Source organism: Nilaparvata lugens, chromosome 2 (genome assembly GCF_014356525.2).
Source record: "Nilaparvata lugens isolate BPH chromosome 2, ASM1435652v1, whole genome shotgun sequence".
NCBI classification, from domain to species: domain Eukaryota; kingdom Metazoa; phylum Arthropoda; class Insecta; order Hemiptera; family Delphacidae; genus Nilaparvata; species Nilaparvata lugens.
This window is the reverse complement of record NC_052505.1, coordinates 34,276,630-34,302,112: the sequence shown is the minus strand read 5'-3', so window position 1 is coordinate 34,302,112 and position 25,483 is coordinate 34,276,630. Positions and strand designations below refer to the sequence as shown.

General features: G+C 35.3%; 1 protein-coding gene across 4 annotated transcripts in view; it reads right to left on the bottom strand.

The window, feature by feature from the left end:
- The window catches only part of LOC111052108, a 117,936-nt gene that overhangs the window by 9,739 nt on the left and 82,714 nt on the right, over nt 1-25,483 (bottom strand). For all 4 annotated transcript variants that reach the window (XM_039421075.1, XM_039421074.1, XM_039421076.1 and 1 more), the window contains 4 exons: nt 13,920-14,454; nt 8,515-9,333; nt 6,655-7,308; nt 4,516-4,706 (listed from right to left, as the gene is read on the bottom strand). In XM_039421075.1, coding sequence (XP_039277009.1) covers nt 4,516-4,706; nt 6,655-7,308; nt 8,515-9,333; nt 13,920-14,454 — 2,199 coding nt within the window. The remainder of the gene's footprint in view (nt 1-4,515; nt 4,707-6,654; nt 7,309-8,514; nt 9,334-13,919; nt 14,455-25,483) is intronic.

Sequence of the window (25,483 nt, the reverse complement as noted above, 5' to 3'; positions counted from 1 at the left end):
TATTTATTGGTGGAGACTTTAATGCGCATTTTGATGTGACAACTGATCAATCCTGTGTGAGAAATTTTAAAAACCTGTTGACAGAATTCAATATGCACTACATTAGCAGCTTGCCAACACGTGATAGTGCATGTTTAGATAATGTCATCACAACAATGGATCAACAGGACTATGATTTATGGAAATACTTGATTTTGATTTTCTGATCATTCTGGAATTACTGTTACATTTGATACAAAGTTTAGAAGAAGAAACTTGACTTAGTTCCTTTGGCTCCTTGATGAGCATAGGGCATCCAAAAATGCTCTCCACTCATCTCTATTGGCTGCGAGCCTCTCGACCTCTGCTCAAGTCTTTCCCTGTTGCCTGTACTCTGCCTACTCGACCGTTCTTCTCCATGTCATCCGTGGGCATCCTTGTCTGCGTGATCCCTGGGGGTTCCAGCTCAACGCAGCCATCTCAATCGCACCATCTTCTTTTCTCAATGTGTGCCCAATCCATCTCCATTTTCTCCTTTCCAGTTCCTCTTGGATTGGACATTGATTTGCTAACTGCCAGAGATTCTCATTGGTGATTACCTCTGGACAGTAGATGCACATGATGCGGCGTAAACATCGATTTATGAAGGTCTGCAGCTGCCCTACAATTTGCCCAGTGATCTTCCATGTTTCACATCCGTATAAAAGCACTGATTTCACGTTGGTATTGAAAATCCGAATTCTTGTTGCCCTAGATATGTTTCTGTTTTTCCATAACTTGTTCAATTGGATGAAGGCACCATTCGCTTTTCTAATTCGGCCTCCAACATCTTCCTCAGTGCCCCCAGTCTTGGTCACTGCACTCCCCAAATACACAAAGGAGTCTACAGTCTGGATGCGAGTACCACCCTCTTCAAACTGCCTATCTGTTGCTGCATTCGATCTCATTTCCTTTGTCTTTTTCTTATTAATACAGAGGCCTGTTTCTGCAGCTTCATTTTCTAGCCTAAGCAGTTTCTCTTCCATGTCTCTGGAACGCTGGGCTAATAGGCAAATATCGTCAGCAAAGTGCAGGTCTTCCAGCCTCTCTCTTAATCCCCACTACAAGCCTCTCCTTCTCCCTGCCTGTACATTCCTCATGACTCGATCCAATACCAGCAGAAACAATGTTGGTGACAGCACGCAACCTTGACGAACACCTGATTTAATTAGGAATGGCTGGGTAATCTTCCCTTCATGCAGTACCTGGCATTCATAGCCCTCATACATTTTCTCCAGTATTCTAATTATTTTAACTGGGATTCCATACTCTCTTAAAGTTTTCCACAGCACACACCTATTGACTGAATCAAATGCCTTTTCAAAGTCAATAAAGGCCAAGTATAGTGTGACACGCCACTCATTACTTTGCTCCAAGATGATTCTCAAGGTATTTATCAACACAGCTGCGGTGTTTTTGGAATCCTGCTTGCTCTTTCCGCAGTTTCATTTCTATGGACTCTTGACAGGACTTTTCCAGGCACTGATAAAAATGTGATTTGTCTCCAGTTGCCACAGTTGGAGGTGTCACCTTTCTTTGGAATCTTCACTATCAGTCCTTTTTTCCAATCCTGTGGGACACTTTCTTCTGTCCATATCCTGTGAAAGAGCGGCTGGAGTATATCTGCTGTCAGGTCTACAGGCGAGTTTCACTTGCATTTATATAGAAGGCCCTTCTTTGCTTTTCTGTCTTCTATTAGATTCCAAGTGAGCTCAGGAATCCATTCTTTTTTCGGAGAGGAGAGGAGCCAGTTTTTAAAAGTTTAAAAAGAGATTTGTCTATGGAGCAAATTAGAGTGTTGGGACGGCGATTAATGTTGGTGAATTGGATGCAGATGCTGGAAAAGGAAGAAGATACTCAATTGACATTCAATGAATTTTTTGAAGCCTTCTACAGAATATTTGATGGAATATGTCCCAAGAGGCCTTTGAGATTAAACGCTAAGAAGAGAAATGTAGCTAAGTCAGGCTGGTATACACCGAAACTGGCAGAATTGAAAAATAAAATGATGACTTTCCACTCCATTTTTCTTATAAGACAGAGCAATGATGCGCAACTGACTTATAAAAGGAGTAAACAAATTAATAAACAGGAAATAAATAGAGCGAAGCTCTGTTTTAATTCCAACTGTATCGAAGAGTCGGATAACAGATCAAAAGCTGCATGGACTCTGGTGAACAAAGTGAGGAGTGGAGGATCAAAACGCACAAATATTGAGATCTTTCTCCAGATCTTTTCAGCACGTATTATGCATCATCCATCCAGGAGGCGAGAGATGGCATCAAGCAGCCGCAGGTTACTGCAAGAGATTTCATGAAGCGTCTACCATCCACACATGAAGAATTCAAATGGACACAAGTGTCATGTGCTGATGTTTATAAGATTGTCATGGATATAAAAAAACTCAAGAAGCAGGGACATTTTCGATTTATCCAACCACGTTTTGAAATGTGTAATCCAGTCTATTATTGTTCCGTTGACCCACTGTAGAAATTTGTGTCTAAAACAAGGAGTTTTTCTAACAAAAAAAAAATTTTGAGACTTGTACCTTTGTTTAAAAAAAAAATGGAGACAGACTTACACCAAAAAATTATAAGTCTATCTCCATAGTTCCAATTTTCGGAAAAATCTTAGAGCAGGTTGTAAAGCTTCAGTTATGTACCTACTTCGATAGTTACAATCTTATAAGTGACTCCCAATTTGGTTATAGAGTGAGTAAAAGCAAAACAGGGGAAGTTCTTACAATTATCGATCAAATAATTGAAGCTTTCGAGAATAAATACCTTGCTCAGATGACTGCCTATGACTTGAGCAAGGCCTTCGATTGTCTCGATCACTCAATACTCCTTCACAAGTTGAGTCACTTTGGAGTGCGTGATTTGTACCTTGCTTTTCTTAGGTCATATCTGGAGAATAGATCTCAAATAGTTGATATCAATGGAAAACTATCTGCCATTTCTTATCTTAAATTTGGAGTAGGTACCACAAGGTTCTGTTCTGAGACCACTGTTGTTCCTTGTAATGATAAATGATCTACCCAAGTGTTTAACATCTTCTAAAACCATAATGTATGCTAATGATACTTCTTATCTTACTATTGACAGAGATTTTAAAAATCTCAACAGAGTTGCTAATCAAACAATAGACAAGGCTAATTCATGGTTCAAAGCAAATGGTTCCCTCATCAATGAATCCAAGATGCAAAATGCAATATTCACATTGAATAATAGACATGAATTGTCAAACAATTTTTTTTTTAAATCAAATTATTAGGAGTACAAATAGATTGCCATCAGACTTGGAGTGATCATATTGATTTACTGTGCAGCAAGTTATCAAAATCTATATATTTGTTGAAGACTCTAAAATATCATGTTCCACTCAACTATGTTTTAAATGTGTATTATGCTTTGTTTCATTCCCACTTGTGTTACAATGTTATTCTGTGGGGAAATTGTTCACGGGTGTCTGAAGTTTTGGTTCTGCAAAAAAAAAGCTATAAGAATAATAACTAACTCAAATGTGAGTCACTGCAAACCGCTATTTGTCAAAACTAGTGTCATGACTGTCATTTGTTTGTAAATATACGTTACTTTTGTATATGAAATTGAAGGAAAGAAACCTTGATTGTAATATTAATGTGCACAATCATAATACGAGGAGCTATAGAAATGTACATATTCCTCAAGTAAGACTATCAAGGATTTTAAGAAACCATTTTAATGTGGGAATAAGACTTTTCAATAATTTGCCATCATATGTTAGAGATCTTCCTTATCCTAGTTTTAAAAGGGCAATAAACAAATTCCCAAGTGACAACCCATTTTATAGTTTGAATTTCATGGAAACTCCTTCAATTAATGTTTAAATACTGTATATTATACTAATATGTGTATAAGATTATTTATGAGTTACCTATATGGTATAAATTTGTATTGAGTGGGTCTCCACCCAAATTATTAATGTAATGTTTCTTTTAAATACTCTAATGCAATTTTGTAACTGTTCTTTGACAAAATAAAATTATTATTATTATTATTATTATTATTATTATTATTATTATTATTATTATTATTAATTCAATTTTCACTTTTCTCATGATTCACTGAATTATCACACGGTTGCTATTAGCAGAAGTTCTCGTCCAAATTTTCTAATAATTCAATTATTTACAATTTAGTAAATTATACTGTAAAACATTTTCATTATAAATATCAAATAGAAAAATAAAGGATTAACGTTTCACTGAAAAATAGAATTGGAATATAAAATTAGAATCTGTATGGAAAATCCATATAACACAAAACATTAAATCGAACTAATTGAGTTAGGATTAGAACTCATTGATTCAGCTAAACAATTAACTTAAATTGCTCATTTTGGTATCAGTTCAATTTTTCATTATATTTTATTGAGCCACTCGCTTAATACTGTTTACTTCAAATACCCCATTTTCCGAATGTCGGGAATATTATTTTTTTCCATTGAGATGCTCACCTTCCACTAGAGTACCCTCCTCTGCTGCTTGGCCAGAAGCAAAAATTGTTTTGACAAAAATTCCCATCTGGCCGCGCGGTGAGTCCGTGCCTCCAACAATGCTGAAGCCCAGTGACTTGTGACCGATGCCTTTTTGGAAAACAACCGTTTGTGTTGTTGAGATCAGACTGATATTATCTTCCATGTCCTCCCTGAAAATTTCATAATAATATTTTTAGTTAATAGATTCTTCAGAAATTGGACATTTGAAGTGGAAAACATTTAGAATTGCAAGAGTGATTTGAAGTTTGAATTGACCACTACTCGTTTAATTTAAACAATCCATCAATGAGCAACTTATTCTATTAATAACGTGAGTAGTTTTCACATTGGGAAACGACGAAATTGCATTGAAAATTTAGTGCTTATTATTAGTGTTGCGTAAGCCTGAGTTTGTAAAATTATTTATCCTCATCATTTAATTTTTTCTAGTTGATAAGTCTTTTGTTATTTCATTTTATTTTTCTACAATCCTGACCTCCAAAAGATTTTTATTAAAACATGAGAGAGCACCAGAAGACGCACGAGATTCCATTGAAAATGGCTTGTTATAGATAGTTGAGTACAAGTACATACCTAAGAATAAAAAAGTACATGGAGTACTTGTCTCAACTTTCATCTATTTTCTTTTTGTATATCACTAATCGATTTTATTGATTGAATTATGAATTGAGTCCAATACCGTAGTATCACTCTATCTATTTGTTAATTTATAGTTTTTCTTTAATTCACTGCCTAAAACTATATGTAGTTCTCTACGTTGATCTTTTATCAATAGTGTTATATTGTATATGATTAGTTCTTCAAGTATATAATATTTGTTCTGTGCTTCTAGAAGTGAGAAAATATAATTCATCTTTGGAATATGTGGTTCTAACTATTAAAATAATTTGGGAGATAAATAATTCAAGGATAGGTTATTTTATCCAAATCATACATGATAATGATAGATTATGATTCGTACAATATTTCATAGAAATATTGAACCATCTGAGATTCTGACAGTTCATAAGTCAGTTTGCTATCGCTATCGCAATGGAAAAAGACATTTCAATTTTTATAAATCAACAAAAAATGAGCTTGCACTCATTTACCGGATTATTGTAAATATACTGAATTGATATTATTCGATGAAACTATTTATTAGTAAACTCTTGAGCTACGTTTACACTAAAGTCATTAACAAAATTTTAATAACTTAATCCATATCAATTCTATTAGATTGAACATAACTTATTATACACATGATGAACATATGTGTTTGTCAAGTTCCGTTCAATCTAATAGAATATATAAGGATATATTGGTGTAAACGCAGCTTTATTGAAAACTAGCCGTCAGGATTGCTTCGCTCGCCATATCCGTCTACCCAGGGGGCTCCGCCCCCTGACCCCCGACTGGATCGTCCAAAAATGAAATCAGCGGGCTCGCTTCGCTTGCCTGAATTTGAGCATGGTTCATTCCATCAGAATATCGAAGTACTTCCTCGCTCGATACAAAGCGCAAAAACGCTGGAAAAAAGCAGATTTTGGGCCTATCTTTGGCGTTATTTCAAATTCCTTCTAACACAACATTATTACACCCTGTACTAAATTTGAACATTATCTGTGTTATTTGTTCTCGATAAAGCTGGAAAAAACGCAGATTTTGGGCGTACTAAATTTGAAAATTTTCTGTTCATTTGTTCTCGATAAAGCTGAAAAAACGCTAAAAAACGCTGGAAAAACGCAGATTTTGGGCGTACCTTAAGAAATTTTTCCAAATTCGTTCTTAGTGCGCCTCTAAAGGGCCAACTGAACATACCTACCAAATTTGAACGTTTTTGGTCCAGTAGATTTTTAGTTCTGTGAGTGAGTGAGTGAGTCAGTCAGTCAGTGAGTGCCATTTCGCTTATATATATATATATATATATATATATATATATATATATATATTTAATTTCTGATTTATTAAACATAATTCTGTATTTCACAATTTGATTGTCTCTAAGAAATGATTGATATGAATCTATTTCACTCCAGCTCCAACCCTCACGAGTTGAGTTGACAAATATAACTTTTTACTGCATTTATTTTTTTAAATAATATAATTTCCAATTACCTTTCAGTTTTGGTAGTTGACTTGTTCATGGAAGCTGCTAGCACTCTATTTATCACAGCCACAGCGTTTCGCCTATCAGAGGTGAAGTCTTGTCTACTAACTATACTATCACTGCCACTTGGTGGCAAAAACACATCGTCCAAATCATCCTTTAGCGATACCCTGTCACTCTCCACCTGATCGAAATCCACTTGACATGGGTTTGCGGTATATACATCAGAACAGGGGAACGACAGTCTTCTAGGATCTGCACCCATTGTGTGATCACTGGTGTGTCCATTCATGAGTTTACTATGTTCACTACCTATAAACTGATTAGTATGGTCACTAGTGTGTTCATTAACTAATCTACTTTGTTCACTAGTCATGAAATGCTTCGTATGATCACTTGTGTGTTCATTCAAAAATTTATTGTGATCACTACTGATATAGTGATTGGTGAGATCACTGGTGTTTTCGTAGATGGGTTTTTGTAAGTGATAATCCTGTGCGATGTCTCTAGCGATAAGGAGATCCACTTGGAATCCGGGTTCTGAGTCACTTCTGGGAAGATGGTTCCTCAGTATGTGTTGGACTGCTTCCAGCGTGCTCAGACCTCTCAGAAGTCGGCCGTTCACATTCACGATTTCGTCACCGATCTGGATTCGAGTGTCACTGTTAAAATAATAATTTATTCATTTTCATATTCAAAAGAATGAATTTCACAGATATGTTTGTGTAAAATAATATCTAATCTCAAAGATGAACAGGATAGACTTCCTAGAATTCTAAGAAGATCCAGATTTTATCATAAATCTTTATTTTTATTCTTCTCATTTCTTCATAATACAATAATTATGGAATATGTACCTACATGGAATATTATATTGTAGACATATATGTATATTATCGAATCTCTATTTTTCATTGAGAACGGTACGATATAGTTCATATGACTGTTTTAATCCATGATTATAATATAGCCTAGTTCATATTATTTATCCATTAAAAAGCAATAATAGTGTCTATTCAAGTGTATGTTTGATGGATAATGTTGGCAGTTTCTATATTCATGTATATATTAGAAACAAATACTTACAAAGATTTGAGACTTATCAGTGATATACCGTAATATAATTGTAATGTAATGATCGCATTCAATTCAACTCGTTTGTATGAAATGTATGCTTGAAACAAATAAAGTTATCTATTTATTCTATATCAGAAGCCATAGAGTGTGTAGCCTACTAACTGTAAATTTACTATTCATCTTATCAAGTTAATTATTTTATACTTAAATGCAGAAGAGCTGATCGCTTTCCTTGATTATTGTTCCTCAATAATGAATGAACGTGCATTGTATGGTATATTTTATCAACTTTACAGAAATTCTGATGCAATGAGATGTGACTGAATATTAAATTCAATGTGACAAACACTGCTGATGATGTAAAGGTGTAAATCGTTAGTGACAACATGAGCCGCGCAGCTTGAGCTGCGTGGTTAGAGCCACAGCGGCTGGAGCACATAACCTATAAATTCATCAGTTTCGATATCTTATTGGATATGAATCGTAAAAGCAATATAATAGCCAACACTTCTAGTTCATCTGCCTCCATAACGTTCTTACAACATAAAAATTTAAGAATCATTGAATCAAATGAATTTATAGGTTATAGCCTATACGTCGCGGCTATTAAAGCGCTTCTCGAGCTGCGTGATGCAACGATTAGTCGCTAAGGAATATTGCACCTTCAGCAGCTCTGAAACTAGAAGATAGTATAAAACGTTTCTGTTGTTCAAAAGTTAAAAGCTGATTGGAATAAATTTTAATTTTCATATTTGAAAGCGTAGGCTATTGAAGTTCTACTAGTGATTTACCGGTGAGCAATGCCGTTGGGCTCGAGCCTGACGACCAGGTAGCGCGTTTCCAGGGAGGTGCGCTTGCCACGCGGCTGATGCACCTGCATGGTCAGGTAGATGCCGAGGTCCTCGTCTGCCCTCACTTTCAGCAGCCGCACCAGGCGGTACTTGCGCCCTGGCTCGTCCCAGGCGGCTGGGTCCAGCGCCACTAGGGGTATGTTAGGTCGCAGTAGTGAGGTAGTGGTGTAGCGATGGCCGGCGTTCTTCATCAACATGTTACGGGTGAAAGTGTTGGGAGGGACGGGTAGGGAGGGCAGGAGTCGTCCCGAGTAGCACTTCCTTTCCCAACGCAGGTCGGTGGCCTCGGCAGGAGGGGGAGGGGGAGCTCGACACGTGGGGGCCCACGTGGACGTATCAACTGCAGCGTCCGGGTCACTGTCGAAACTCTCGTTAGCCAGAATCCCACTGTCATCATCCTGTTCCAACCTATTCCTCACTTCCTCACCACCTCGCCCCAACTCCCTATCACTGTCGTACCCCGATTCATTGGAGCTCACATAGTTATTAGTTGGCTTGAACCCTCCCCGCATGGAGCCACTGATCTCGATGCTGGACCGCCGGCGCCTCGCTAGACTGCCGTAGTCGGATTGTGTGGAGGTGGCGGTGCGGTCTTGCAGTTTGCAGGGGAAGCACTCCTCGGAGTTGGCTCGCTGCTGGCTGCGCGGGTCGGTGCTTGTCGTGTCGTAAGTGAACTCTGAGAAACTGTCGCGGTGCATCCGACTGCGAGCGTTCAGCACACTGCCGCCGTTCTCTTCGGGCAGCACTGACAGTTTGGACCTGCAATCAAATTTAAAAGGATTAATTTCCATCAACATTGAACAAAATAAGGAGTCATTTCCAAGTGTTTTATAATTCATACATCACCAATGAATGAATAAAGATTTTCTTAAAATGTACGAATTCAGGGCTACTTTCTTGTATTCATAAAATATAATTATAGTACCCTTTGAATTGATAAAATAATAAAATAAGAATACAAATTATAACTACTAGTCTCGGTGATCATACCATTGTCAGGTTATAAAATAAATTTCAAATAATAATAGTATTGTATTGTTCATGAAATAAAATATTAAACTAGTAGCCTAGTTATAATTTGTATTCTTATTCTTTTATTTTATTTTATTATTTTCAAAGGGTACTATAATTCTATTTTATGAATAAAGATTTGTTAATTCATATAATTTGATCATATTTATATATCATGATTGTGACATCAATATAACAACATTAAATGAGCCATATCAAGTTCATGTGGCTTGAAATAACAAACCGAAATACATTAATTGTTCGAAATATTTGAAATGTATTATTCAAAAAATACAGATCGAATTGTGGGATGAGTTGTTACTGGTATGATTTGATGTAAGGACAATCGATAAGTAGGCAACATCTATTGTACAATAGCTAGTGGACTGTAACCCACAAAATAAATGTATAAGATATTTTTAATGAAAAGAGAGGTGGATAGACCCACTATTAATTAAGTGCCCATACCTTTTTCATTGTTCATTAATCTATATGGTACCCCATTAGTAATTATTGAATGTAGATATGTCGAATGAGATAAGAGGACATAGGATGATGTGGATGATGTCATGAATTAATTAATGAGTCAGTAAACACATTTTCTAATGTGTGTATACTATTGAATGGATTTTGTGATTTGAATAATATGAGAGAATAATATATTAAATTACTCAGAGAATTAGCTGGATTAATCACATTTATTTACAGTGAGCGTTTCTTCATCCATAAATAGATGTTTACACATCATGAGATTTGAAGGAAATGCACAATTATTATCTTGAACGAGATGATTGATTCGATCACTAAGAAATAATTCCAATTTCAATAGGGTTTGTAGTACAAATCATTTGTACAAATGAGTAAAGAATACAATCGAGATATTGAAGATAAATAATGTGAATAAGTTCAATGTTCTGATACGGCACCTATCGATTATCACATTGATTTTCCAAAACAATTTGGAGCGGTTTCATCGGATAATACAGTTAATTGAAGTTAAACTAATATATTCATATATTAAACTTAATATATATATCATATGCGATTCCATCGTTTACAGTTAGATGATCGTTTCAATAAAAAGAAGACCAAAATAATGAATTATTCTATTAATAATAATAAAAATATTATGATATTAATTATAATAAATAACAAATCATTAGAAAATGCTTCTGATGGGGTAAAAGAAGGATTAAAATGGAAGCCAGTTGATGTTTGGCTGTATAAAGATAGGTACTGAAATGTTTCAAGTTGAGAATTCAGTGTTTCATTAATTACTGTAAGACAAAATTGGCTTTATATTTTTTACATAAACAATATGATACTAATAGCATATTGGTGATAGAGTAATACTATAGTTTCTTATACACCTTTGAGTGAGTTCTCAAGTGGGCTAATATAATCTTGGATCATTGCTAATTTTAAAATGTGTAATTTTAGAAATTATATTTAACTTGGTTTGATGAATCCAAGGACTTATTGAGCAACATCTATGTTACATCTATGTGAAGATGATTATGGAATATGAGTGGCTTTTTGTTATTACTATATGAATAGTAATATGTTCATAATATGAACCTCATACCTATACCTAATACCGAACCTCATAATATGTTCGGTAATAAGTTTAACTGAAGCTAACAATAAAATGCCAAGTTTTAATACATCAATTAAATTATCCAGGTAATCATTTGTAATCTGTCCTAGAGCTTGATACAACACTCTTGCTATTATTACATAAGACTATTCGAACGCTCACATTCCTTTATATTCAATCAATTTTTTTCAAAGTTTTTTTTTAATATACACTTTTGTACATACTGTATAAAAGAAGATTGAACATTCTGTACAGTGTTTTCTACAAAACTTTTTTCATAGCAATATCATCTCACTTTTTCATAGCAATATTAGTGATATGCTTCGTTTTTAAATTCAACCATTGAACATTTTTTTCATAAAAGAGATATAGCCTAATAAGAAATGGGGGGTTTTTCAGTTTGAAATTATAAATGTTCTCGTTCTATTCGACAGTTACAATAAACAAACAACAGTGAACAGTGGTTTTTCATGGTTTCCTGATTCTGCAAGATATGAGAAAGAATAATTTCTCTTGACATTTCCTTGATAAGGAAGTTGATCAGGTTTGTCTTCTTGGTTGAGGAATTCCGAAAGTTTATTTTGGTTCCAAAAGTCAACTCCAAAAGCTTCTACCTCCTACAGTCACATCTTAACTTTTTGTTTTGTTCATGAAATTAAATATTCGAATTTGGTTTTCTTCAAGGTATTAGAAAATATTAGGCTTAATTCAGAGCATATTGGTTTTTGAAATGTTCCATCCCAAGAAGGCATTTAGAATTGGAAGAAAGATTGAATTGTATCAGTAAAATTCATAATTTAATTAATAATTAGAGTTCTTAATAAATTTATAGTTGACGCAGGTTTAGCTCTCTTATAGAAATGTTCCTTTAAAATAATTTTAGTAAAGATAATAAGGTAACCCTAGTAATGAATACATCCTAGCCAAAAGATTGGTTGAATTTGGGTCACAATTTTATAAACACTTTTAATTCAACAACAATCCATTAAAATAATGCTAGACTCAATAGATATTGATCAAGGAGAGATTGAGCCTTCAACCTTACACATACATCGATTTTTGGACATACGATTTTTTTGTCGTCCTTATAAATTATATTTGGCTGATTGAACATAACTTAAACATATAAGACAAAAAATCTTAAAAGTCGATGTGTTTGAAACTGGACTCACACTTCCATAAATGGGTTTTCATTCCAAATAAGACGTGGATGAGCATCAAACTTGTTCACTATTACTTTGATTCAAGATTGCTTGTATTTAAATTGATAACACGTATGTTGTAAGCGAAGAATTTCTTCTTTCACCAGTAACTGAAATCTTCTGTAAAAATGGAAAAAATTCTATTCTTCTCACTCGTCAAATATGTATGAATTGTAGATATTTACTCTTATTTCCATTAGCATCAAGAATTTATGAATGCTGTTAATTTATCAAAACAGCAATTTTTAGTGTAATTGTATATTTCTCTTATTCATTCATTCAGTCACAGTCTCAATTAGATTAGCGATCTCTCATAACGTTGTATTTAATTTAAATAGCACGAAATCCTAAGTTACAAGAGATTGTATTATGCATGTAATTTGAAAACCCTGCCAAATTGGAACATTAGCCTGATATTTGTTTATTCATTTTGATGAATTTTGTATAATTTAATTAGTAAATGAATATGATAAATTACAGGAAAGCACTAGTAGGTAGCCTAATCTTCATATTTTATTCCATAAACGACTAGTTTTGGCGATAATACCGGTATAAGATTACAATCATTGGACGATTCCTAATGAATTTCAAGTAGAAATGTGAATCAATTTCCAATAACTCACATTATTTCAACTTCCAAAGTAATTATAATTTCACTCTCAAATCATTAAAAAGTTTACTTCACTTCAAATCACTTTACTCCAATAATTCCTGATGAATCATGAATCATTTCAGATCATTGGATTCTAAATTAAATTTTGATTTTGAACGATACTTATGTAGGCTACTTAAAAGTGATTTAATTTATCCTATTTTGACTTTGCAATAAGTTTCAAGAACTTTTAAATCATTTCCTTGCTACTTGGGCCATTATCAAGTGTCCTTTCAAAATCAATTTTGACACTTTATAATGGCATTATCGCCGAAACTAGTCGTGTTTGATAAAAAATATAATAAGGGTAGATGTGATTTTCTGTAATTGAACATTCAAGTAGCCCTACTAAAATACTTATTTGAAAGAAATTAACATGAATATGGATAAACCAACACACCCACCCTAACTGAAAGGGCACTTGATAATGGTATTATCGCCGGAAATATAGTCCATATGAAATTACTTTTGACTTGGAGGGACATGTGCAGCAGAGAAAGATAGTAGGGATACAGCGGCGGCGATGTTGCCGTTCTAAACCGGCCAGCGGTCTCTAATTACTAGTGAGTGTTCAAGTGCTTATGATACACTCACGAAGTTTCCTCTCTGAAAGCTCTGAGTCTACTGAGTCTCTCCAATCGACAAATTGGCAACTGCGCTTCTACCTATGGTTCTTCTATTCATCACAGTAATTGAATGATCTCCCTTCATTTCTTTGCTCCGCATATTCCTCCAAGTCAAAGTATGGTCTATAGTCGTGTTCGATATAGAATAATATATCGAGGGTAGTAAAGATTGCCTTTAATTATACACTTCAGTATCTCTATCAAAATACTCCATAAGGAAAAATTAATATGAATATGGATGGAGCAACACAACCAACCTAAGAAAAGCATAGGGGAAGTTGGCCCGTCTCGTGCCGGTTGGAGGCAGCGACGAAAGCCTCGAAATATTGTCGCAGCTCATCGTCTTGACGGGAATGTAGGCAGGATCGGAGGCAGCTGGCGACTGCAGCTTGGGACTGGTCACTCGGTCCAGGCAGTCTGCCGGGTCATCGCCTCTCACGTACGAAGTCGCCAGTTGCGACGTGGACACGCTGCGGAACAGAACCGGAGTCCCGTCCTGATTGGTCGGTTGTGTTTTTTCGGCGTCCTTCTGTCGTGTGGCCAGCATTCCCGTGGATCCCATGCGGACGAAGAAGCCGCGAATCGACGAGCGATGCGACGGTGACGGGGATGGTGCTGGTGAACCTTTCTCAGGCGTCGATTCACTGGCGCTGCGTCCCAGACGCCAGATCGACTTTTTGCGGATGCTGTCGCGTGACGTCACACTTGACACGCTGTTCAGCGATTCTTTCGAGTCGCTGCGACGTAGCATCTCTAGTTTGCGGCCCATCTTCTTGCCCCAAGTCGATAAGCCTGCAGCAGAAAATATTGATACTATTATTACAGGGCTGACAAATAATTTTTGAATAGTAGCGCACATCGAATTTCCATCTAGCTGTTTACCCTGTCAATATTTGCAGTAGCAGAAGTCTTCGGGGTGAATTAAAACATTTAATTTGGATTTTCGTTCAATAATAGTCTAATAATTAACATTAATTGACACAAAAACTTGAAATCAAAGACAATATCATCTAAACGATTCCGCAAATCATTTTGAATATATTTTCAAAATCTATGATAGCCATTTTGGGCCAGTTTACATGCAGGATCAGAGTAAAAAATTAGAATTAAAGATATTACTCAATTGAAAAATGAGAAGTACTTTGCTCTACAATGTAATTTCGCATCTTAACAAAATGGAGAAAGGATGAGAATTCCCATAAGATAATCGTTAATTTGGTTCGAATAAACTAGTTAAAAACTACAAAGCTCATAAAAAAATTTAGAAGAGCCTGAAGTGACAAGAGGCAAACTAAAAAATCTGTATATGTTACACATGATATTAATCATACTAATTCATTCATCACGTTTTTACTTTCCTTGCCCTATTACCATAGGTAAGGAAAGTATTGCTTTCCGAAAAAAATTAAGGTACCCCAATTTCTCAATTTCTATACGTTTCAAGGTCCCCTGAGTCCGAAAAAGTGGTTTTTGGATATTGGTCTGTGTGTGTGTGTGTGCGTGTGGGTGTGTGTGTGTGTGTGTGTGTGCGCGCGCGCGCGTGTGTGGTGTGTGTGTGTGTGTGTGTGTGTGTGTATGTGCGTCTGTGTACACGATATCTCATCTCCCAATTAACGGAATGACTTGAAATTTGGAACTTAAGATCCTTACACTATAAGGATCCGACACGATCAAATGCAATCCAAGATGGCGGCTAAAATGTCGTCAAAAACAGGGGTTTTCACGATTTTCTCGAAAACGGCTCCAACGATTTTGATCAAATTTATACTTAAAATAGTCATTTGATAAGCTCTATCAACTGCCACAAGTCCCATATCTGTAAACATTTCAGGAGCTCCGCCCCATCTATACAAAGTTTGATTTTAGATTCCCAATTATCAGGCTTCAGATACAATTTGAACAGAACAATTCAAGTGGAAAAGATTGAGCATGAAAATCTCTAGAATTAATCTTTAGTAACATTTCCACCTAGAATTGAAAATAAGCTTGAAAATCGAAAAAAATTGATTATTCAATTGCAAACTGTTGTCAACTGTTGATTCTATTGAATCATTCACTATGAAGAGATAGCAGACCTCGTGTGTTTCTAGCGTTATTTTCCTATCACCAGCTGGCTCAAATCTTGAGATGTAGACTTGAAATGCGCGGGAACACTAGCGTCAGGTGATCAATAAATTTTCATAACGGCAAGGAAAGTTGTGTGAGTGCACCACACCAGATTTTTTGAATTTTCCATTCGTCGATGAAAAACTATCAATTTTTATAATTACTCAAGAGTTTGTTTTTAGAAGAATAATTGAGAATTAGATAGAGCCACAATTTGGAAGATCCAATCCAAACAGGAAAAAACAGTTCAGTCACTTCTCTTCTACAGCCTCTACTTAAAAACGTTGGAAACAGAAACTTGTTTGTCAAAAAATAGGATGGGGTTGGAGACAAGTAATGGGAAAACAGCACAATAATGATGAGGTAAACGAGTTACGATTTCTGTAATAGGCCTACAGGAAATAATTGCCCATTTGAACACAGCTGAAACAGGATATGCAATAAATGAGAGATATATCTTGGAGGTATCTTCCTAAAACATGATTCAAGAACAATTTTCAAGTTCTGTTACATTATAGATTGTTATTTTTGTCACAAATTAGTGCTTCAGTTCGCTTTCGTGACAATCTATTTTACACCTAGAATGATTGAGGGGTTCAAGGCAGGCTGCTAATTTACTAGTCAGCTAATTGCTTACTATGTTACGATTCAGGTAAATTGTCAGCATCAGTTGAATGAGGAGCGTTAATGTTATTTATTAGGAATGCTGACAGTTTAAAGTGAATCTCACTATAGAGCTTCTTTCCTACTCGAATGTAAACTGAGCTGAGTTTCCTTGTTTTTCTATGGGGCTTCCGTTTGCCAGAATATGGATAAGCAGGACATTTCAGACTCACATCCTTAATGGACGAATGCATAATTTCTAAGAAAATGAAAGTTGATACACAACTATCCATAATGGTTCAAAGCTTCAAAAATGTTGAACATGAATTTTCAGAGAGTGTAAATTATAAAATAATGATTTCTCCTCATCGAATCATCTATGTTGACTAGGAATTTGTCCTCGATCACGAATCAAACAAAAATAATAAGCTTCAAGTGTTCAAGTGAGTTTTCAATATCTGTCATTCCATGTTATTTCGTAACCACCAAATTGAGCATTCCATATTACAACTTAGAATTTCAGCCAATCCGAAACCTGGATTTTAATTAATCACAAAAGGTAACTTGAAAAAGACTCTCCTCAGCCCTCTTCACCTCAACAATAAGACCAATCGCCTAAATCGTCACTTATACCAGAGTCAAATGAATAGGCAAATATGTCTATTATATGGGAAACAACTATTATAATGTAAACGAATATAAATTACAGTATCTTTAGTCTATGCTTATACTGAGCGAATCACCAGCACAATTTTATGATTAAGTTCTTCAATTTTGTTTTATGAAATCTTTCGTTGCTTCAACCCTGTTCATGATAATAATTACACTTCTGGATACTGCACCCACTAATTCTCCTTTTGTGCCCGAAAACTATAAAACATGCGACTGTTTCTTGCAATAAAATGTTGAAAATTTGTGAATCCGATACCATCACTCACTCATTTAATTTGAACCTCACTTCTCATTCATCGAAACATGTCTTTATGTTTATGTTTTTGAAGGGACGGATTCAAAGATCCAAAGGTTCAAAGAACCTCACACTTCAACCGAAGCTTATTGTGTGTCCTAAAAGTATGTTAGTTAGGCAAACCAACTCCCGTGTCCTTTACAAGATCCAGGAGTTTCTTCCCTATACCAACATCCCATTCCTCACCTGGCTGCTTACAGCCAAACAGAGCCCTTCTTCTAACTCCAAGACTTTGGCAATCCAGTATGATATGCTTAGCAGTCTCTTCAGACTGATTACAAAGCCTGCACATCTGGCTTTCATTTCTGAGACCAATTATTGTGTGGAGATGTTTCCTGAAGTGGCCATGTCCAGTTATCAGGGCAATCACCTGCTTGACCTGACCTCTACCCAGACTCACCAGCCAGCTGGTGAAGCGAGGGCTTGCCTCTGCCAGCAGCCTTTTGCCAAGTGCTTGACCAGGGTGACCCTGCCATTGCTGGTGGTGTAAGTCCCTGGACCATTTACTTATTGTGTGGAAGGCCACATATAGTGGTCTTTACTTATTGTTGTTTTACTTATGCCACAGCCCGGCTCTGGGCCAAGGAATGGCATACTAGAACCCCACTTAGCAAGCTCATCTGCACGCTCATTACCTTCTATGCCTACATGGCCAGGTACCCAATACCCAACCAATATGCACAGAGTTGAGCGTTGCAAGCCTGCTGATCGTTTTGTGGCACTCCCACACCAATTTGGACTTGATTTCATTGGAGTCAAGAGCCTTGAGGGCTGCCTGACAGTCTGATCAAAACATGTCACTCAGAATTAATTCAAATTCAAATTTATTCACACTCATAAATACATATACAGAAACCAAATAGAGTCTAGCTTGACAAATACAACAATAATCCATCTAAAATTTAATAATAGATTTAAGTAATAGTATATAATATAATAATATATAATATAATATTAATACACACACATTCAATCACCATCATCAAGTAATTTTATTGATTGATTGTAGCATTTCCTCTCTTTAGATATACTTATATTATGAAATGTAGTTAAAACTGCGAAAAAATGGGAGGAAGAATCACCAGTATAATTTTTTTCAACATAATTCATGACAAGAGAGGGGAAAAAATGAAAAATAAAAGATGAGACATAACAGCGATAAATAAAACAATGTTTGCAGATCAAAGCTCAAATCAAAGGTTAAACTTTAAAGGATACAGAAGTAACTACAGTAAAAAGACCATACTACACTGAAATTCATATTCAATAATGGATTAGATATTAGCACCGTGTGTTTCTCAGCTTACTACTTTGAATAAGTCTTCTACTTCTAATGGTGAATGAAGCCATAGCCAACTCTTCGTTTGTTTTAGGAATTTCTTGAGATTCTGTAGCTTTCTAATCTCATCTGGGAGAATATTGAAGAATTTAGGTCCAAGGAATAAAAAGCATCTCTGGAAGGTAGTGCTGTTTGGTTTGGGGAGTCTGATTAGCATCCTTGTAGTTTGCCTAGTTATTTGCTGATTTTGTTCAAGATTCCCCATTTGATTCCTATCCCCACTCATTTTATAAAACAAAGATAAAACTTTCAGTACATACATGTATCTGAAAGGTAGAATTCCAAAAAACCTGAATATTGGGAAAGTATGCGTTCGTCTATTAGCTCCAAACATTATTCTAACAATTGATTTTTGTAGGACTATAAGATTTTTAAAATGAGACATGAAGGTAGATGCATAACATGAGATTCCGTATTCCAGCCTACTATTGAAGAAAGAGAAATATATTACACGAAGAATATTTACAGGGAAGAATTGACACAGTTGATAGAAAGTCCTAACCAAGTATAAGAGGTACCCTTTTACTTTATTCACATGCAAATCCCAATTTAGACTTTGATCCAATATTAGCCCAAGATATTAATAGAGTCAGATTGTTGAATTACCTCACAGTCACAACTCACAGATCTGCAACCGACCTGATGATACCTGACAGGATCAGTGAAACTAAATGGTGATGATAATGAAAAGTTTATATAGGAAGTCTTGCTCGCATTTAGTGCTAGTTTGTTACAGTTGAACCAGCATCGCAAATCAAACAAATCCAGCTGCATCATTTCATGCAGTTCTTCTTCATTTTTAGCAGAATACGCTAGGGCTGTGTCATCGGCAAAAGATGTAATTGATCCAAAAAATGTATGGGAAAACAAATCATTTATGTAGACTAAAAACAATATAGGGCCCAAAACGTATCCTTGTGGAACGCCGTATTTAACTGTTGTCAGCTCACTATCACAACCCGAAATAGACACATACTGCTTTCTATCCATCAAGTATGATTTTAACCACATGTTGGTAACACCACGGACACCAGCAGCATGAAGCTTATTCAACAAGGTGATGTGTTCAACTGTGTTGAAAGCCTTTCGGATGTCCAAGAATAGACCAGATGTTCTATTTTTATGTGGTGTGTTGATGCTGTGATAAATATCTGACATAAACTTATATAATGCCTGTTCTGTGTTCAAGCCCTCCTGAAATCCAAATTGGTTTCTATTAAAATAGTTCACTTTATTGAAAAAGCTCATTATCTTTTCTTAAAAAGTTTCTCTAGAATTTTTGAGAACACTGAAAGCAGTGAGATGGGTCTATAATTACCTTAGCGGTTTTTAGATTTGATGGGAAATGGCCATTCAAAAAGCTGGCATTAAAAATGTGACAAAGAACAGGAACAATAGCATAAGCTATAGATTTTATTAAACTGGAGGAAATATTATCAGGACCTGGAGATTTTCCATTTTTCAATTTATTTATTTCAGTTAGTAGTTCTTGATAGCTAATAGGATTTAAGAAAAAAGAATTTTGGATAAAATCACTTTTAAATTTTCTATCATGATTTTCTCTCATGGATTCATCTGGGTCATGTATTGAAGAAACTATTTCATCAGATATATTTATGAAGTATTCATTGAATTTGTTAGCCAGAACGTTTCCATCTGTTATTAGATTATCTCCACAATGCAGATGGATCGACTTTCGTTTGGAAACTGATTTACTGCAATGATTATTTATAATTTCCCATTGTTTTTTTACAGGAAAGGTATTCAAGTTGGAATAAAATTTAATCTTTTGATTTTTATTAATTTATTTATGTTATTTTTTGCAGCCATGTACTTAGCTTTTAATCTTCATTTTGGGGAGATTTTCTATGCGCTTTATAGAGTTTATCTCTATGCTTAATTGCTAGGCAGAGCCCATCTGTCATCCACGGTTTTAGACGCTTAACATTTTTGACAAGCCTCTGGCTTGAACGAGTGCACTGCTTTATATACGCCAGCAGTCCATCCATGAACACAGAAAACTTATCATCAACACTGTCGCAAGCATATAAGTCACACCAATTATGCTCCATCAACAAGTCCGTCAATTTTTTGACGTCGATGATATCTTTAACTATGGGAGTAGCATGACCGGTCCGTTCTCCAGACACAGACAATGAAGCCGATATAGCTCTATGATCAGTAATCAGCGATTCAATGACTCAACTCTGAATTATTTTCCTGTTAAACTTGGATTTATAAAAGATGTGATCAATGCAGCTTGAGCTAAGGTTTGTTACACGAGTATCTACATCTATCAGTGATTGGTAGCCATTGAAATGCATGATTTCCATGTAATCAAAAGCCCCAGCACTACTCAAGTCATTTATATTAATGTTAATGTCTCCAAGAATCATTGAGTTACCTTCACATCCTAGATTCTCCAGAAAATGGCTCAAACTATTCAGGAAAACATCTAATCCAACAGAGTGCCATCTGTACAAACTCAATAATCTAAATTTGAAGTTGGATTTTTTCAGAGTGAGTAAAATAGAATCGGCTCCATCAATCCGTGATTCATCTCGCGAACAAGCAAAACCTCTGCTAGACGAAACAAATATCATGATACCTGATGCTCTACTTATATCACTGCCAGTGGAGTAATTATCATATTCATCAATAGTATAAGGGTTCGCATCATTTATCGGTTGGAACCATGTTTCTGATAGGACAATTATATCAGGCTTCACTTTCCATCAGTTTATGTACAGTAAAAAGGAATCAAAGTTTCTGTTCGGACTACGAATATTTTGATGCAAAATTGTAATATTATCACCGCATGTTAGAAAACACGAGTTAACCCTGGTGATATCCTCCACTAATTCACATGCATTAATCATTTAGAATTTTATTTTCAACCAATATATTATGGAGAAGGTAATGCTCAATGCTAAAATGTAATTCATCAATAATCTATCACGATTGCTGAAATCGGTTTATTGATCCCTTCAGATATCAAATATCACATTGATAGCATGAATTTGTAACATTAATGCTAAGCATTAATATGTTAAGCCTAGTAAATTCTTCCAACACTTTCTGATCCGCTTCATTCCACCATAAAATGAGAAGTAGGCTTTGACATTCACTTTCTGTTCTTTGTATTAAAATATCAACGATGTTAGAAAAAGCACAGCTCAATTATGAAATACTGTAAAATCAAGTAATTGAGCCCAAACTATGCATTAAGAAATTCATTGCGTTGGTACATCCAATTATTTTTGCATCATTTACTTATTCTCTGCCACATTTCCATCCATGTCAAGGATGCAATATGATTATTTATTTTAATATCCTCGCAACTTTGTTCAACTTTACTATGGATTTGGAATTAATAGAGTCAACAACCCACATCTAGAAGCATATTTTTATTCGAGTTGAACTAACATTGTAATTGTTGTGACATTTGCCTGATATTGAGGTGAATGGTGGAATAGTTAATAGCATGCTACCTAATGGGATAATGGGTCTCAACATTATTCGGATTTTATTGGGCCAGAGTCCAATCGGAACAGGGTCAATGACCGCCTTAGCTACAAGCAGAAAGTTGGTACTGAAATAATTACAGTAGCTATTGTGAAAATTATTTTCAATGTTGAAGCCTGTTCCATTCTGAGAACAGCAGTTGTCAACTTGGTAAAAACTGTGTCTCCTGAGTTGTAGCATTTAATAGAAAAGACCCCACAAATAGTTAGTTATCAGGACAGATGATGCACTCAAATAATTGGTTGTTAGAATCGCGTGACCAGCTTCTAATTATTTTTGAACTATTTTTCAGTGCTCACGTCTTGTGAAATGTAACTACAGTGTTTACCGGCAGGCACAAGATACCACCAATAGACTGAATGATTAGCGGCTCCAGTGTATTATTCAATGTCCTTTGAAAGCTGTACTTATGCACTGCCGGCAGCTCCGTAACGGTAGAGAGGTGTTCCGCTTGTTTGCTTCCTAAATACAGTAATACATGAAGAAAGAGGATAATGCTGTAGTTCCGAGTGTAAGTAAGAGAATTGATATAAGCTAAAGAGTGGAATAGCTCTTTTTGATTACAAATGAAAATAATAGCTGAGAAGCAAGGATAATAGTTTTTATTTAGATGAATTCAGAATCTTGTCAAATGCACTGTATTGAGAACTCTGTTTTATTGATAAGAAAAAGGAACTAATAACATAGACATTTTTCCCGCTGTGGGCTATTTGGTTTTAAAGTTATATTTTTCTGGCTCTAAATTTTGTAAAATTACGTGAAAATGTTTCAATTATTAATGATTTGAGTGTAATATTTTTGTTTTTATCCAGTTTCTCAACCTTCAAAATTTTTAGTTTCTCTTGTTTTTGAGTGAAAAAGGACTAAATTTCAGAAAAGTGGAATCATAGCCTCATTTTGAACTTTTAAATATTATCTAAATTTGGGAGAGAAATAGTAAAAGGAGTATCCTTAGTTTTTCTCTCCCATTCAGTGTTTCTTGTAAAAATTAGAATAATAAAATAAAAAAATAAAATAAAAACACGAGAAGAGTAAATCACCACACGAAAATGTAACCATGTAAATGTTCTACGACCAGTGAATCCAAAATCATGTAGTCCACAGCCGAAAATGTGTTGGTATGAAGACGAGTAAATGAGTGAGTTAGTTATTAAGGACAGCACCTTCAAGGGAAGAGAGGAGAAATTGGAAATTATTCAAAGTTTATTCCAGAATTTCTGTTAAGATTAGGTGGATTGAGAATAATTATGAGGTATCGATACTATATCAGTTAACGGCTGAGATATTTAAGATGAATCATGGTAGATCAATCAACAATATATCGTAGAAGAACCACCACTCACATAAAAATATGGAATAATTATTCGATATTAGAGAAATTCTAGTTTTTCAGCTGCTAGGATACTTTAATGATATTCTGCATGATTGATATTGAATTTTGAGTTCAAATAAATGATTAGGAATTATGCCTTGGAAATTGAAATTTATCAAAAAAATAATTAAAATTTAATTTTAAAACTAGACATGATTTTAAAGTTAAATTTTAATTATTTTTTGATAAATTTAAATTTCCAAGGCTATTTTAAAGACCGGAACAGGCAATCATGCCTATTCCGTGGAAGTCAGAAGAGGAGGAAGAAGAAGAAGAAGAAGAAGAAGAAGAAGAAGAAGAAGAAGAAGAAGAAGAAGAAATAATTATGTCATACATTTTTCATGATGATATTTCATCAGAGAACAAGAAGCTATTCAAGAGCCACACTTCGTGTAATCACATCTCTACATCTCACCCTTCCAGAGTTATTCTCTAGAGAAGTTGACATCACTTCTTCAGGATTCTCTCAATAATTATTATGTTTTCATAGCAACAGAGAGTCAGTTTTCAGTCATCCAAAGCCCTTCTCTCATCCAGATCCATTTCGAATGTGTGATTAATACATTCAGACTGGTATTATCATTTCTAGGTTCACTTGTCACCGTGCTTGGTTTCCCATTTACAAAAAGCAAGAGATCTCTTACATTCTCTAATCGCTTGATAGATCAACACTGAACCAAGAAATTTTGAACATTGGGTTCTTATTATTCAACTACAGGCCGACATATTCAACATATTCCCTACATTTCTTTGAAACTTAATACTCCAAACATCATATTATTATTAAATTATCAAGAAGTTCAGTTCTCCAATATTCCATTTGCAATGCACAATTCATAATAATAATTTGAAACATAAATTGCCTTTTTCTCAAAACTTTGATTTTTGAGTAGTAGTAGTGTTGAACTAGGCCAGCGACATTTTTCATGCATGAATTCAAGATCCATTTCAAATGTGTGATTAATAACAGACTGGTAGCTTTTTTCTAAGGAATGAATAAGAATGAAGAGAGTCATGAAGAGATTCAACATCATTAAAATTAATTCGAATTCTATAATTAGTTGAGAAATCCACCAAGAATTCGAGATCGCAAACAAAACACAAAGAGCCGTGAAGCAGCATCACCGCTTTTGCTGTCAATCACAGGGCAGATCTGCGAATTCCACTTCTGAGGCCGGATACTAATTTATGCCGAGCGCTGCGTGGGCAAGTACCGAGTAGAAAAAGTTGTCGATGAAGTAGAATGAGTTTGACAGGTAAATTGGTGCTCATGTAGGACCTGGCGCCCGCTATTAGTGAGCAGTCAGAGCAGAATGGGAGTTCGAGTCCAATTGCTGCTTTTAAACACAGCTTCGAGGAGCTAGTCCCGAATGATGATTACAAGGTGAAGAGCGGCAGAGTAGGGGGTGAACAAGAAGTAGGAGGAGAAGAGGGGAGAAAAAGAAGAGGCAAGAAAATAGAGAAGAGAAAAAAAGGAGAAGTATATGAGGCGAAGCGACAACCAGGAGAGGGAACAGAATAGGAAGAAGAAGAAGAAGGAGAAGAAGAAGAAGAAGAAGAAGAAGAAGAAGAAGAAAAAGAAGAAGAAAGGTAAAAAATGACAAGAAGGAGGTGAGAAGTAAAAGTAGGAGGAGGAGATAGGGAGAAGTCAGAGAAGAAAAAGGAGAAGAAGAAGAAGAAGGGAAATGAGGAAAGCGATAAATAAGAAGATAATGGAGAATACAAAGGGAAAATTATAAAAAAGTTTTAAGAAAATGGATTAAAAGAATAAGAAAAAGGGTTGATGAACAAGGAGAAAGATTATGAGGAGAGGTTGCTAATGATAGACGTAGGTCTGGTAAGGGGCGGAGGATGACGGTGGGCTTCGTGACTTCTGTGGCCCGCAAAAAAGCGCCCAACAACCCAGAAA